General features: G+C 31.7%; 1 protein-coding gene across 3 annotated transcripts in view; it reads right to left on the bottom strand.

Moving 5' to 3' along the window:
* Positions 1-11,266, bottom strand: part of LOC127739390 (glycerophosphodiester phosphodiesterase domain-containing protein 5-like) — a 32,717-nt gene extending 21,451 nt beyond the window's left edge. For all 3 annotated transcript variants that reach the window (XM_052251115.1, XM_052251117.1, XM_052251116.1), the window contains exons 1-6: positions 11,183-11,266; positions 4,961-5,137; positions 3,945-4,048; positions 1,908-2,001; positions 1,076-1,234; positions 283-376 (exon numbers count right to left, since the gene is read on the bottom strand). In XM_052251115.1, coding sequence (XP_052107075.1) covers positions 283-376; positions 1,076-1,234; positions 1,908-2,001; positions 3,945-4,048; positions 4,961-5,077 — 568 coding nt within the window. In that variant the 5' untranslated portion in view covers positions 5,078-5,137; positions 11,183-11,266. The remainder of the gene's footprint in view (positions 1-282; positions 377-1,075; positions 1,235-1,907; positions 2,002-3,944; positions 4,049-4,960; positions 5,138-11,182) is intronic.
* Positions 11,267-14,722: the final 3,456 nt, after the last annotated feature.

Raw genomic sequence — 14,722 nt, 5'->3', positions numbered from 1 at the left:
CAGAGTTATTACTATATACAGCCTGAATAATCTTCAGACATAAATTTACATTTTTATAAATACAATTAAAATCAGAGCAATGAAATCTTGAAGATTCTCTTTGCAATTTTACATAATTTTTCAATACTTCAAACCTCAATTTATTAACTGATGAAACTACATGTTGATATTACATTTACATACAAACTACCTTAAACAGAAGTAAGATGGACAAAAAGACAAAATAGGATGTATTTACCTATTTAATTGAAGACAAGGCAAAAGTAATTGAACAGAACTTACAACAAGTAGATAAAGTTAACCACTGTTTGGCTATGATCCATGTTAATGCAGTCATCATTGTAACAACTCCAATCTGAAGGAAAGGACCAGTAATCTGTAAACATAAAAAATATGACCAACACATTGATACTACCAACAAATATTATGGGAAAGTCTTTAGAAAAGATGATATTACAGATACAACATAAACTTAACACTTGATCAATGAACCTTGAAAATGATATCAAGGTCAGGTGAAAATGTACAACTTGAAATGATTCTTTTGACAAAATGCAGTTGTTCTTTTTCTCAAAGTTACCAAAAAATAAAGTTAGAGAACGGAAACCAACTTTGGGACGTACCGACGGACGTACATACAGACGGACAAGGGTAAAACTTAATGCCCCCTCCGCTACGGCAGGGGCATAAAAACCTTTTCAAGGAAAGCATGATGATTATTAATTTAAGAAAATGAGGGCAAGGCCAGGTTTCTCATGTCAGACAAACACATATATCTTACAATAATTCTCTTGATCAGATATTTTTTACCCATCACTCATAGAAATGGAGAAACTGACCTACTCATGACAACTTAAAACTGACCAAAGAAACATGAAAATCTTTGACAATGTGATTCATGTGATAATATGTGATGATTGTACATACTGTATCAAAATATCAAAGTTTTTATTACATGATGTATTGATATGTTCATTTAGTCACATTTGTTTCCATTAAATAGAGCATCTGATTTATTCAATGCAGTGATATTAATTTGTAAAGTTACAAGTAGCTAGCAAATTATAAAAGATACCTTTAAAGACAGCCAAACAACTGCCCATTCTGTTTTCCATAATTCATCTAAAACTATAGTTACTGCTATACAAAAACAAAGACACAACACAACAAACACTATATGGACAGGATGTGTATAAAGCTGATGGCCGTTAATCACATGGCACACGGATAAAATCTGTAATATATAAATTACACATGACAACATTGAAAAATGTTATATGAACATGATCATAGTTCACAGTTTTATACACTAAATATCTTTAGAGGCATTTTTATTGATATCTTAGTCTAAGAAATTTGGCTAATCTATTGAATTTCATTTAATGTTGAAATGTTAAGCCAATATCATTTCCTTGTTACATATCGCTAGGAATTTGTTTTATAATTCTTGTACTCCTGTGATTTTCCTTGGTAATTATGATATGCAACTGTCACAGGTTTGGAGAGCTCAACTGGTCACAATTTAGTTTTAGAATTACCAAGTATGTTCAGGAGCTCTGGACTAGGAGTCCAAATAGAAAAGGGCTACATCATTGTCCTATTTTCAACCCTACTGTTTATGAAGATACTGAAAATGCCCACATTTGTCAAGACCTCCCAGTTACAGCGCTCCAAAGAAGAGCTTAGAGTAGCATTTAATCAGTATCACTACGAAGGCTATATTTAATAATGTTACAATTCTAAGTCATTAAAAGTAAACAAAAATTCTTTCTGATATGAGTGGTCAAATTTAAACAACTTATAGCAGTATATTGTGTGTTTACAATTTAATCAGGCTCTTCATGTGTTGGTAGGTGAGAAAGAATTAAAGATTAAAAGCTTTACCAACGAAAAAATATAGTACCTACCATTAACAAAAATAAATAACAAAACAAAGTAACAACAACAGCTAACAGGATTGTGTGCATTGAGATCCATTTCTTAAACTCCCAAAATATGTACCTGAAAAACATTACAATAGTTTATCTGTAAAATAATACAAAACACAACACATTTAAAAAAAAAAACCTTAAAAGAGTAGCCAAAACAATCTAACGTCAACTTCCAATAAAAGAACAGAGTTCCAATGTCCCCGGCATTGCACATATTTTTATACTATTGCAATGCAAAAAGAGTTTGAACATTAATTTCTTAATATATTCTAAATTTATCAACAGAAAATTTTTAGATATATATATGTAGCTTATAAATAATGTCAGTGTGAAGCACTGATTACTGGGATTATGATTAACTCTGGATCCACCAGTATCAATCCAGTGGTTGAAAAAAAATAACACTATAAATTTGGTACACATATAAGAAGTGCTTTTTTTAAGATTTACCTTCATCAAAAATGATCACTTTATCAAAAAAACCTCTTTGAAATAAAAAATGAGGTCAATGTATGTTTTTCCATTTTTCCCAAAAAGAATATGTTCACCTAAAAATGGTACTATTTATAAAGACAAAAAGGCTTTTTGCTCACAGTATATGAAAAGATCACTATATCCTAACTAAAGGCTATAAAGAGTCTGTGTTGCTCTCCTGGATATATGTGCATTTTCAACATTTGCTGCTCTCCATCATTTAATACTAGAATATAATAATTCATGACTACAAACAATTTCAGCAATGTTGACTTATTTGAAGATCTTGTCTTGCAGACCATTTTTGCTATTAAATGTTTCTATCCATCTATTATAGTTTTCTAGATAATAGGTATAAATGCCAAAAAATTGGTAAAAATCATAATTTTCTCAGTAACTCAATAAGGAGTCAACTGACGATTTCTGTAAGAGAATAATTCACTTGACCCTTCAGGTCAGGTGAGCTAAAAATTTGTAAATCAGTCTTTCAAGTTCAAAAGCTCCAAAAAGGAGTCAATTGAAAATTTTGACTATGTTTGACTTATTTGTAGATCCTCTCCTGCTAATCATTTAACCTTACAGTTTCACTTTATCTATTATGGTTTTAAAGATAAATCGCCAAAATCTCAAAATAAAATGGTATGAATCATCTTTTAAGGGCAGTAACTACCATAAGGAGTTGTCCAACAATTTTGGTATAAAAAAAAAACTGTAGGGAGATCTTGACATTGAGAACATTTCTGCCCTGTCAGTTTTTCTCTTTCTATAATGGGTTTAAGATAAAAGACAATACTTGTATTTAACTCCCAAGTTCTATTTGCAGCCTTGGTGGCCATATTGGTTGACAGGTGAACTCATCGAACACATTTTTTAAACCAGATACCCTGTGATTCTGTTGAAATTTGGTTCCAATTGGCCCTGTAGTTAAGGAAAAGATTTTCGTAAAAGTTAACTGACAACAAAGGATGACATTGACAGATAAATGACTTCAAGTGAAGAGAAAAATGGGTAAAAATGGTCATTTTAGGGCAATACATTGTAATTCCTATAAGGTTGTGTCTGCTAATACAGGAAATTAAGCGCATCTTGGCATTCTGAGTATTTTTGTCCCATTAGATTTTCTCTGTCTTTTATAATTTTCAAGATATTAGATAATTACTTGCACTTACCCATATGTTTTATTTTAAGCCATGGTAGACAATGATTGGCAGGAACAAAACACATATATTTTATTCAAGATACCATAAAGATTATTTAGCCCAAGTTTGGTCGAATTAGAGCCATTAGTTTCAGAGAAGAAGATTTAAGAAAAGATTTATTGTGGAGGACAGATGCCAAGTGATTTCAATAACTAAACTTTAAATGGATTGTATTTCTCTTATTGTTTCTATATACTTTATACATGGTATAACACAGAAACTGCCTCTGTCTTGGCATACATATATCTTGGTTTCAGGAATGTTTGTTGCAAGCAAAACAATTATATATGACTGTGTTAAAAATCTTATCCTTTTTCACTGACCAAAAATAACAACTTACCAGTTCAAGTTATAAACATCATTCTTAGCTATCAGGACATAATACAGTAGAAAATCTATAAACAGGAATGTCAGCAGTACAAGGGTTAACACAACCAAATCTCTCTGTTAAAACAAAACATTTATATGATCAATTTAACATACACATAATTGATTACTTGTAAATCTCCTTTCCCAAAAAGATTATTTTTTCCTCATATAAATATTTTTTACCAAATAAAGAAACAATATTAAAAACAGCCTTTTTTTAATAAACATTTATTGATATATGAAGTTACCATTTTCAATATGACTATAGCATATAGTATAGAGGAAAACAAAGATACTATTAAAACCCAATAGTGGGATCTCTGTATATATAATAATAATAATAAATAAGTCTAAATTGAAAACAACGTTCAAACCTATGATTGCGTTGGATAAAAAAAAACATTTATCCTAAAAAGACCTTTAACACATCCATGATATCATTAGATATCTGTACTACAAAACAGTTCATATGTATTCTAAACTAATTTAGCCCAGCTACATTGTCCATTTTCATCTTCAGGAACCTAGTGTGTAGTCTTTAGTTTAATCTTACTGTTTTTTACACTCAGGGAAATTGGTGTTGATCTTTGATAACACCTGTTCATTTCAATCAGGCCTTTTTTTAGAATCTAGGTGATTTTAAAATTGTCTTTATAAAATCTTGTAAGAATACTTGAAATCTGTATTCTGTTCAGTTTTTTCCATACTTATGTTAATGACATTTTTTCTCTGTCCCCTCTTCACTCCAGTAACCTTATAATGTACTATAAATTCAGAAAAAATTGTGAGGTTTTTATTATTGCGAATAATGCAACTGAGTGAGTATTGCAATAATAAGATCTCGCATTCTAATATCTGATACATATATTTGCATGCATATTTTCCAAAAATCACAATAATTAATCTCGCATTTTTTTCCATTCTTCAAAAATGGCAATAATTTCTGAATTTACAATATGTTAACAACCTATCACAGAGATTAATGACCTTGCGACTGTCTCGTGTTGACTGTTTGTAACGATGCCATCTGCATCCCAGCAATCCTGTCATACAAACAAGGCAATAGTTCTGTTTGTAGTACTGTAGCTTAGCATGATTCACCATTCTCTTCTCAGTAACTGCATTTCTTTTTTACAGAAAATTGCTAAATCATTATGTCAGTATCTAAAATGTATTACGTATACATGTATATAAGAAAAGAACCATTATAACAAGCAATGTATATATTACATCTACACTTTGGTAAACATGAATATTGGTAATAGGTACAATAATTCATTTCTAATCAAACTCTAGGTATTATTAGAGGTTTTTATAGAATTGGAAAGTCTGCTTATTGTTGAGGGGCATAAGTGTACATACAGTTAGTTTAAGAAAGGAACAACTGATATTTGTGTTTTTAAAGCCTTTATTCAAACTTTTAATAAAAATGTGATCCTCCAAAAAATTACAAAATCAAAACACATCCCATAATGTACTTTTTTTCTTTCCTCAGAGAAAATCTTTCCCAATTTGAAGGTTTGATCAGTGAGTGATATGCTTGCTTAGCAAACTTTACAGTTCCCTTGGAGTTTGGTATTTTTTAAAACCTTCAATTGAATGTCTTAACATTTATATTCTCCTTGATAATTTGAATAATTTTTTGTCTGCTGAATGTTTTCTGATACACATGTATATACTACATTTATTTTTAATACTAAAGGTAACAGTATATTGGGCACTTGACAGTTTTTGGTATCTATTTAAAGTTCCACAATATTGTCACATGAACATTTACCCCATGTTTTCTACAAGAAAGTAAAAGAAATATAACATCTTATTTTTTTCAGATATATTGACTCAATTTAAATGATAAACAAAAACATTATTGCTAACAAGTATACATTTGACAATACATGTAATTAGCAACTATTTTTCATACACCTAAACTGATTAAAAAAGAAAGAAGCTGTTTTGTTTAATTGGACAGGGTAAAGGTAAATAATTTCAAATAAAGCAATATAAATCAAGGAATTGAATTGCACTAATACATTCACTTGTAACTAATGGACTCTAACAAAATATCTAAATGTGTGACTTGTAAGATTTTTTTTTCTCAATTTATATTTCAATTGGCCAAGTTCTTATTGCTTGTCTGTCAGTCTCCAATCCACAGTTCAATTTTGCAATTTTTGACAAATAATAGGTTTCTGACACAGAATAACTGTAGTCAAAGAACTTAAAATTGGTTATATGATTTGAATTTGTATTCAATTTTTTGCTTTTGTGCAATACACTATGCTGTTGCAAAATGACCCCCCCCCCCATAAAAAAATTTAACCCCCCCTTTTTTGTTGCAAAATGAGAAAATTGTCCCCCTCCTCACAATTACTTTTTTACCCCCCCCCCCCCCCCCCCCCCCCTTTTCCAAAAAAAATATTCTTTCTCTCAAGATATGGTCATAATCTCAATTCAAATTTCCAATGGAGTTTGCAATCGTAATTACCCATTTAAATACATCATAAAAGTCTTAAAAATAGAAAATGACATACATAATCATGGCTAAAATTAATATTCCTTAATCAGCAATTTTAAATAGTAACTTCTGAAAATAAATTGACAGCTAATCACCTCAAGACAATACAACATTTCTTTATACATAATTTAAAAGCAGTGTAAGGGAGGTAATCCAAACAGAACATTGTACTTTTTTTTAATTGTCCATTAACCAGGAAACCCTTGTTTTTCCCCCTAACCTAAAGGGTTTGAGCCATAACCCCCCAAAGTCAATCCTAACCATCCCTTTGTGGTATGGAAACTTGTGGTATAATTTCAGAGAGATCCATACCCCGTTCCACAAGTTATTGTCAGGAAACTAGAAAAATGCTTATTTGGGCCCCTTTTTGGTCCCTAATTCCTAAACAGTTAGGACTATAACCCCCAAAATCTATCCCAACCTTCCTTTTGTGGTTATAAACCTTGTGATTAAATTTCATAGATTTCTATTTACATTTACTAAAGTTAGTGTCTGGAAACCAAATGTCTTTGGACAACACTGACGACGTGATACCAATATACGACCGCAAAATTTTTTGCGGTCGTATAAAAATAAGTACAAGGTCCACATTTTCTCCACAACCAACCATTTATACGAATTCAATAACTATACTTTTGTATTAATCGTGTCATTGATATCCAGATTTGCAAGGGTTAACTTCATAGCTAATTTAAAATTGACAGTCATGACAATAGTTATTTTGCAAGGGGCTTTCCATCCTGCAAACCATAAGCATCTATCTGACTGTGATTGACTTCTAAAGGGTTGTTACTCTAGAGTAGGCAGGGTCCACAAGCAGACAACCCCGGCAAGAAAAACAGCTATTGCAACCATTAACAATAAATAATAAAATGCTTCGCTGGGCGCAGCTTGATACGACCGCAGAGGTCGAACCCTGAACAGTTGGGGCAAGTATGGACACAACATTCAAGCTTGATACAGCTCTGAATTTGGATTGTGATTAAATATTTGACACAGCATAGGTTTCTGACACAGAAAGAATGTGGTCTAAGAACTTCAATTTTTTTAATTTACCTATTATGGTCCAATGTCCAAAATCCAAATACATGGTTAGATTCAGCATATCAAAGAACCCCATATATTCAATTTTTGTTGAAATCAAACAAAGTTTAATTTTGGACCCCAACTTGGACAAACTTGAAAACTGGTCCCATAATCAAAAATCTAAACACATGTTTAGATTCAGCATATCAAAGTACCCGAAGAATTCAATTTTTGTTAAAATCAAACTAAGTTTAATTTTGGACCCTTTGGACCTTAATGTAGACAAATTTAAAAAACGGGACCCTAAATTAAAAATCTAAAAACACAGTTAGATTTGGCATATCAAAGAACCCCAATAATTCAATTTTTGATGAAATCAAACAAAGTTTAATTTTGGACCCTTTTGACCTCAATATGAACCAATTTGATAGCGGGCCCACAAATAAAAATCTAAATACATGGTAAGATTCAGCATATCAAAGAACCCCATATATTCAATTTTTGTTGAAATCAAACAAAGTTTAATTTTGGACCCCAATTTGGACCATCTTGAAAACTGGGCCAAAAATCTAAAATCTAAATACATGTTTAGATTCAGCATATCAAAGAACCCCATATATTCAATTTTTGTTTAAATCAAACAAAGTTTAATTTTGGACCCCAACTTGGACCAACTTGAAAACTGGTCCCATAATCAAAAATCTAAACACATGTTTAGATTCAGCATATCAAAGAACCCCAAAAATTCAATTTTTGTTAAAATCAAACTAAGTTTAATTTTGGACCCTTTGGACCTTAATGTAGACCAATTTAAAAAACAGGACCCAAAATTAAAAATCTAAATACACGGTTAGATTTGGCATATCAAAGAACCCCAATAATTCAATTTTTGATGAAATCAAACAAAGTTTAATTTTGGACCCTTTTGACCTCAATATGAACCAATTTGATAGCGGGCCCACAAATAAAAAATCTAAATACATGGTAAGATTCAGCATATCAAAGAACCCCATATATTCAATTTTTGTTGAAATCAAACAAAGTTTAATTTTGGACCCCAATTTGGACCAACTTGAAAACTGGGCCAAAAATCTAAAATCTAAATACATGTTTAGATTCAGCATATCAAAGAACCCCATATATTCAATTTTTGTTGAAATCAAACAAAGTTTAATTTTGGACCCCAACTTGGACCAACTTGAAAACTGGGCCCATAATCAAAAATCTAAACACATGTTTAGATTCAGCATATCAAAGAACCCTAAGAATTCAATTTTTGTTAAAATCAAACTAAGTTTAATTTTGGACCCTTTGGACCTTAATGTAGACAAATTTAAAAAACGGGACCCAAAATTAAAAATCTAAATACACGGTTAGATTCGGCATATCAAAGAACCCCCAATTTTTTGAACCCCCTTATGATTCATCACCCCCAAACTCAATCCCAGCCTTCCCTTTGTGGTATGGTACCTTGCAGTACAATTTCAGAGAGATCCATACACTTGAACACAAGTTATTGTCTGGAAACTAGAAAAATGCTTATTTTTGGCCCCTTTTTGGCCCCCAATTCCTAAACGTTTCGGGCAATTACCCCCAAACTCAATTCCAGCTTTCCCTTTGTGATATGGAACCTTGTAGTACAATTTCAGAAATATCCAAACACTTACACACAAGTTATTGTCATGAAACTAGAAAAATGCTTGTTTTTTGACCCTTTTTTGGCCCCTAATTCCTAAAATTTTGAGGCAATTACCCCCAAAATCAATTACAGCCTTCCCTTTGTGATATGGAACCTTGTGGTACAATGTCAGAGAGATCCATACACTTACACACAAGTTATTGTCTGAAAGTTACAAAAATGCTTATTTGTGGCCCCTTTTTGGCCCCTAATTCCTTAACTGTTGGTACCATAACCCCCAAAATCAATCCCAACCTTCCTTTTGTGGTATTGAACCTTATGGTGAAATTTCATGGAGATCCATTCACTTAAACTAAAGTTAGAGTGCGAAAACCAATGTGTCTTCGGACGACGCCGGACGACGCCGCCGACGACGACGCCAACGTCATACCAATATACGACCAAAAAATTTTTAATTTTTGCGGTCGTATAAAAACAATTTACTATTTAAGCACAAAAATACCATATTTGTATTTCAATAAATAAATTACATCATATGGCAATTACCGATCGTATTCATTTTTTTACACATGCACATATGTAATTTGATAGATGCTGCTTATGGAATATATAATGAGGTAATTACAGAGTTACCACCCCAGATCAAAACTCCTCAAAATTGCCTTAACATGACTAACCATAGACAATGCACCTGAAAAAATTTTAAGGCATGGCTGGACCTAGATATATAAAAGTTATATGCATGCACTTTGTGTTTTTCAGAAAATTAAAACTTTTGGGGTTTTTAATATTCATTTTCACACATTACACAGTTAAACCATCCATTGTTGTACAGAATATACTGTACCTCTTTTGTCCATGCCATACAGTTCACAAGAGGGAAATTTCTCAAACTATTTCCCAACTTATTTTATTTTGGTATCTCAAAATCCAGGAAAGTTTTTTAATTTTCTGAGACATAAATGCATTTTACAATTTATATATCCTTTTCCAAGTTGATCCTGCCAATACTTTCGGTCAATTCTTCCCCCTATTAGAAAAATACTTGCAAGGGATACAAGTGATATATATTTGACTTTAGAGTAGATGTAGGTTAATGAATTTTATGAGTATCAGCAATGGTGGTGATCAAACATTGTGGCTTTCAAGCATATTCAAATATTTTAATTCCATTAGATGAGACATTGATTCAAATATTTAAAAAAAATATTAATCTTACAATTTTGCTTTGACACATAATGAAATACATTATTTTTTAATGTGAAATATTTTTATCAAAACCATTTTGTTATCTTTACGGAATAGAGATGATTATGCAGTATAAATATAGCATTTATGTTGATTACGATTTTTTTTCAATCAAGACTATTGTGTATGCATAATTATTATACTGAAGATAGATAATTATAATAAAAACATACATCACAGAAATTAATACCATCAACATTAATCAGCAATTGTTCATGTCACTTTATCTTAAAAAGTCTTTTTAACTTGTGTAATAAATAATTGGTTTGAGAAATGTTTTGCTATGGGGCGTGATTAACCTTGATGAAATCGACTTGGGCCAGATACTGAGATAGGTTTGGGGCTTGAAAATCCTGATCACTAATCTAGCAACTTCTAAATTTGCATGAAAAGTAGCTAACCAAAAATTGCAACTGTTGATTGAAACAAAAGAATTATTTTTTGCACTGTAAAACTTTATCCTATAATTTGGGCTATTCATATACCATGCAGGTTACTTATAACCAATTTGTGTGACTAGCGACTGGTTCCAACCTTATTTTTCCATACCTTCCGATTAACATTCATAGATGTTTGAGATTGAGTGTTAAATTTATGTTACAATGTAGGTATCTATGAGAGTGTCATGATAATTTATATTATTGTATCCTACTGTAACTCGAGTCTCTACAGAAAAGGAAATTGAAATTACACAATTTTTTAACAAATTAATGCGAATAATTGATTTAAAAGACAGAAAATGTTATCGTTAATGTAAAGGCTATGTTCTCATTAAACTAACAGTTGTCAGATTATGGATTTTTAGTCTCTAAATCAACTGCAAAGTTTATGTTGATAAAAATTGCAAAATCGCCATATTATGGAATCCCGGAAGTACAATAGTAAAAGCAAAATCGAATGACGTCGTTTGAATTCCGTAAATGTACTTCCACCACTTTAAATAAACCGTGATTTTTTTTATAGGTGATGTTAAAGGTTCTAGGTCGATTAACCAGTCTTAATTTTCACAATGTTTGTTTTAAGTAAATACGATTTGTACACAGGAACTTGTCTTTGGAAAAATACCTATATATACCTTAATGAATACTGAGTAATTTAATTTTTAAATATACTATACCTTGCTAAGATATATAGGGTAATTTTGTTCAGAGACAAGTGCCCGCGTATCTGTATATGTATCAGGATTCGATAGCGGACATTTATGATTTTTTTTCTTCTGTCTTATGATTTCTTATTGCATTTGAATGATTGAAGTCACTAAAGTTTTATGCTTTGACCTGATGTTTATTTTTGGGGTAAAGATTGCATTCGTGAAATTGAAAACTCTAAACTGATTGGCTTGAAAGTTATTGATTTAAAAGACTTTATCACTACTTTTGAGATAAAAAAAAAACATAGTGCATTGAGCACAACATTCTAGATAGTCAAGTTAAATGATGTGTATGTGTATTGAAGGCATACTTGTCATGAAAATCATATAAATTGTGCATGGTGCACGAATCGAGTATCTGTTCTCAAAATATCAATGATGTCATTGTTAAAGTAATATTTAAAAAAAGCGATATATTTCTTTTTCCATATTGTAGTTGAATCGTAGTATTACCTTCCAATTCTTTACGCACTTGTCTAATTGTTGGTTCCCACTACAAGATGAATGTGATCTTTACCCTTCAGTGCTCACGAGCACTTTGATTTATTAGTGTTAAGAAATCAGTTGGATCAATAGCCAGCACCAATCCTTCATCTATTTGTAGAACAAAATTAATCTTTGGTGTTTCCTCCGTTCCTGGAGAGATGCTAGTTCTAGCTTGGAAATCATATATGTGACACATCCTGTTTATCTGGGTTTGTAGTCGTGCAGGATGAAGTGTGTCCCTCTTTTCTGTATGTTTCCGATCTTCTTCATTTCCTTGATGGTAAATGAATCCAAAATAACAGCATTATATTCAAATACAGATCGTATCATGGCTAGGTAGGCTACTTTGTCTTTTGATCTCTTTGGAGCATCGTCGGGAGTTTCTGCTCGGCAATCCAAGCGTACATCTTGCTTTACTAGTAATTTTTCTTATATGTTTGGTCCAATTTAGATCATCTGATATATTAACACCTAGGTACGGGTTTATTTGAACTTGTTTCTTATACGTGGTTATCTAGCTGATAGAAGACAGAGAAGCTATAAAATGCCTGTTACATTGGTATAAGACTGAGTGTAAATAAAATATCTCCAGATTTGACACTTGTTGAAAATTCTAATTATTCTTTAAGGTATTCAAATATACTGCATGTGTCTCAAGTTAAAACCTCGCGGCACGGTTAAAAATCTTTAGAGCTAATTTCCAAATGCTTGTAGGTTAAGACTTTGGTTGACTTGCTTGCTTTGATTGTATAAACTTTTCCTCAAGCATTGTAATAAAGATTGACATCTGCAAACAATATAGATTGGGCGGCGTTTAACCTTACTAACATTGTCTTGTAATGTTTACATGTACAATTGGGTGCTCCTAACCTCCAGGATAATATCCAATCAAGTTTAAGTATAATGTATACAGGTTTAACTCCGCCTATTTTATATTGTTTGCAGATGTCAATCTTAATTACAATGCTTGATCAAACGTTGATACAAAGCAAGCAAGCCAACCAAAGTCTTAATCTACGAGCATTAGGAAATTAGCTCTAAAGATTTCAACAGCTACGCAGGATAGTTGTCCAAATAATTTTAAGAGGGAAAATAGTTTTTCACATCTAATAGACCATTGCCATCATAGAATGTTTTAGAATGCCAGAGTCCGCGTGAAGGTGATTTCCAATTATGCATTGCCATGACTGCTTTTAGTATCTTGCCTTTAATATGCCCAAAAGGATTGACTATGTATGTACTAACTTACGATATAAATTTATTTTTCTTGTTATTTTTATTTTGTCTGTTACATATATGTATTTTTCCTATCTAAAATTGTTTTTTAATGTTTGTATTGAAACGCTATGCTATGATTTATAATGGTAAACTTTAAATTACTTAATACATAGTGCATACTTTTAGTTAATTGCTTGCAAAATTGTCACAAAAAGCAATTACACAAAAACACTATGTATGTGCTATTGTTGGTCTCTTTTAGCGTGCTGCAGTTGCCTTGAGTGTGGGAGATGGTGTGTTCAATCCTCAGTCGTGTCAACCAAAAACTTGAAAATTGGTATTTTCTGCTTCTACGCTAAGCACGCGGAATTTAGTAGTAAAAGCAACGAAATTTGTTCAAATTGTTTTAATATACTATAAGAGGGCATCCCTTTGAACTACCATTTGACTGAACCTCGGTTGATTTTCACATCAAGAAGTCTACATTGTGTGTATTTCATATGAACATGCAAGAAGTCTTAAAATTGCTGGAGAGCACCCTAATTAGAATTTTACAATTTGTGTCAATCCATACTTAGCATGGAGAATAATTCCATAATATATTCATTAATATACGTCAGAAGTTGTCGTTTTTAATATCTTTATCTATTTCGTTTTTGGAGAATTGGATTATGATTGTTCAGTTCAACATAACTGTTTTAACTGTTTTAGAATCGGGACGATTTAGAGCTTGACATATTGTATAGACACCGTCTAATCTTGAAAACTATACCCTATATTTCTGTTGGTTATTGTTGGTGCTGGGTTGCTGTATCATGAGCCCACATCTCTTTTTATTCATCCACGTATTAAGTCAACCACAATGAACTGAAATGTAAAGTCCCCATCACTTTGTACACTCTATCGACATTTTGTTATTTGTTGCTTGCACAGGAATGGACCAACACTATAAGTTAGACAGCTGCACATTATAATATTAACTCAGTGGAGAAGCAATTTCAAATACCATACTCTTGCATATTTTGTTGGTTGTTGCGACCAGATAATAATATCGAGATGCAAGAACAAATTCTTGTAGGTCCATAGTGGATAGACTGTTCGAAATGGTCATTTTTAGATGGTGACGTTCCCTTGTCACCATCTTATGGTGTTTATATATCTCAACTTGTACGATTCGCTCGTGTATGTAACAACGTATTAGATTTTAGCGAGAGAAATTTATGTATTACTGAAAAATTATTACACCAGGGTTTTCGATATCATAAACTAGTCAAAACATTTACTAAATTTTATCATCGGTATAAGGACATCATTCGTATTATAACTCAACATGCAGACATCTTATACGTTCGGGTATTTCACATACAATCTTTTATGGTAATATACTTTACAAAGCACAAAAATGTCAGTATTCACCTCAAAAGCTAACAAAACCTTTAAACAGACTTATTAAGAAGGGATATAGTT

The sequence above is a fragment of the Mytilus californianus genome, unplaced genomic scaffold (assembly GCF_021869535.1).
Source record: "Mytilus californianus isolate M0D057914Y unplaced genomic scaffold, xbMytCali1.0.p SCAF_4, whole genome shotgun sequence".
Taxonomy (NCBI): Eukaryota; Metazoa; Mollusca; class Bivalvia; order Mytilida; family Mytilidae; genus Mytilus; species Mytilus californianus.
Note: the sequence above shows the minus strand (reverse complement) of the source record. Positions and strands in the feature narration are given on the sequence as shown.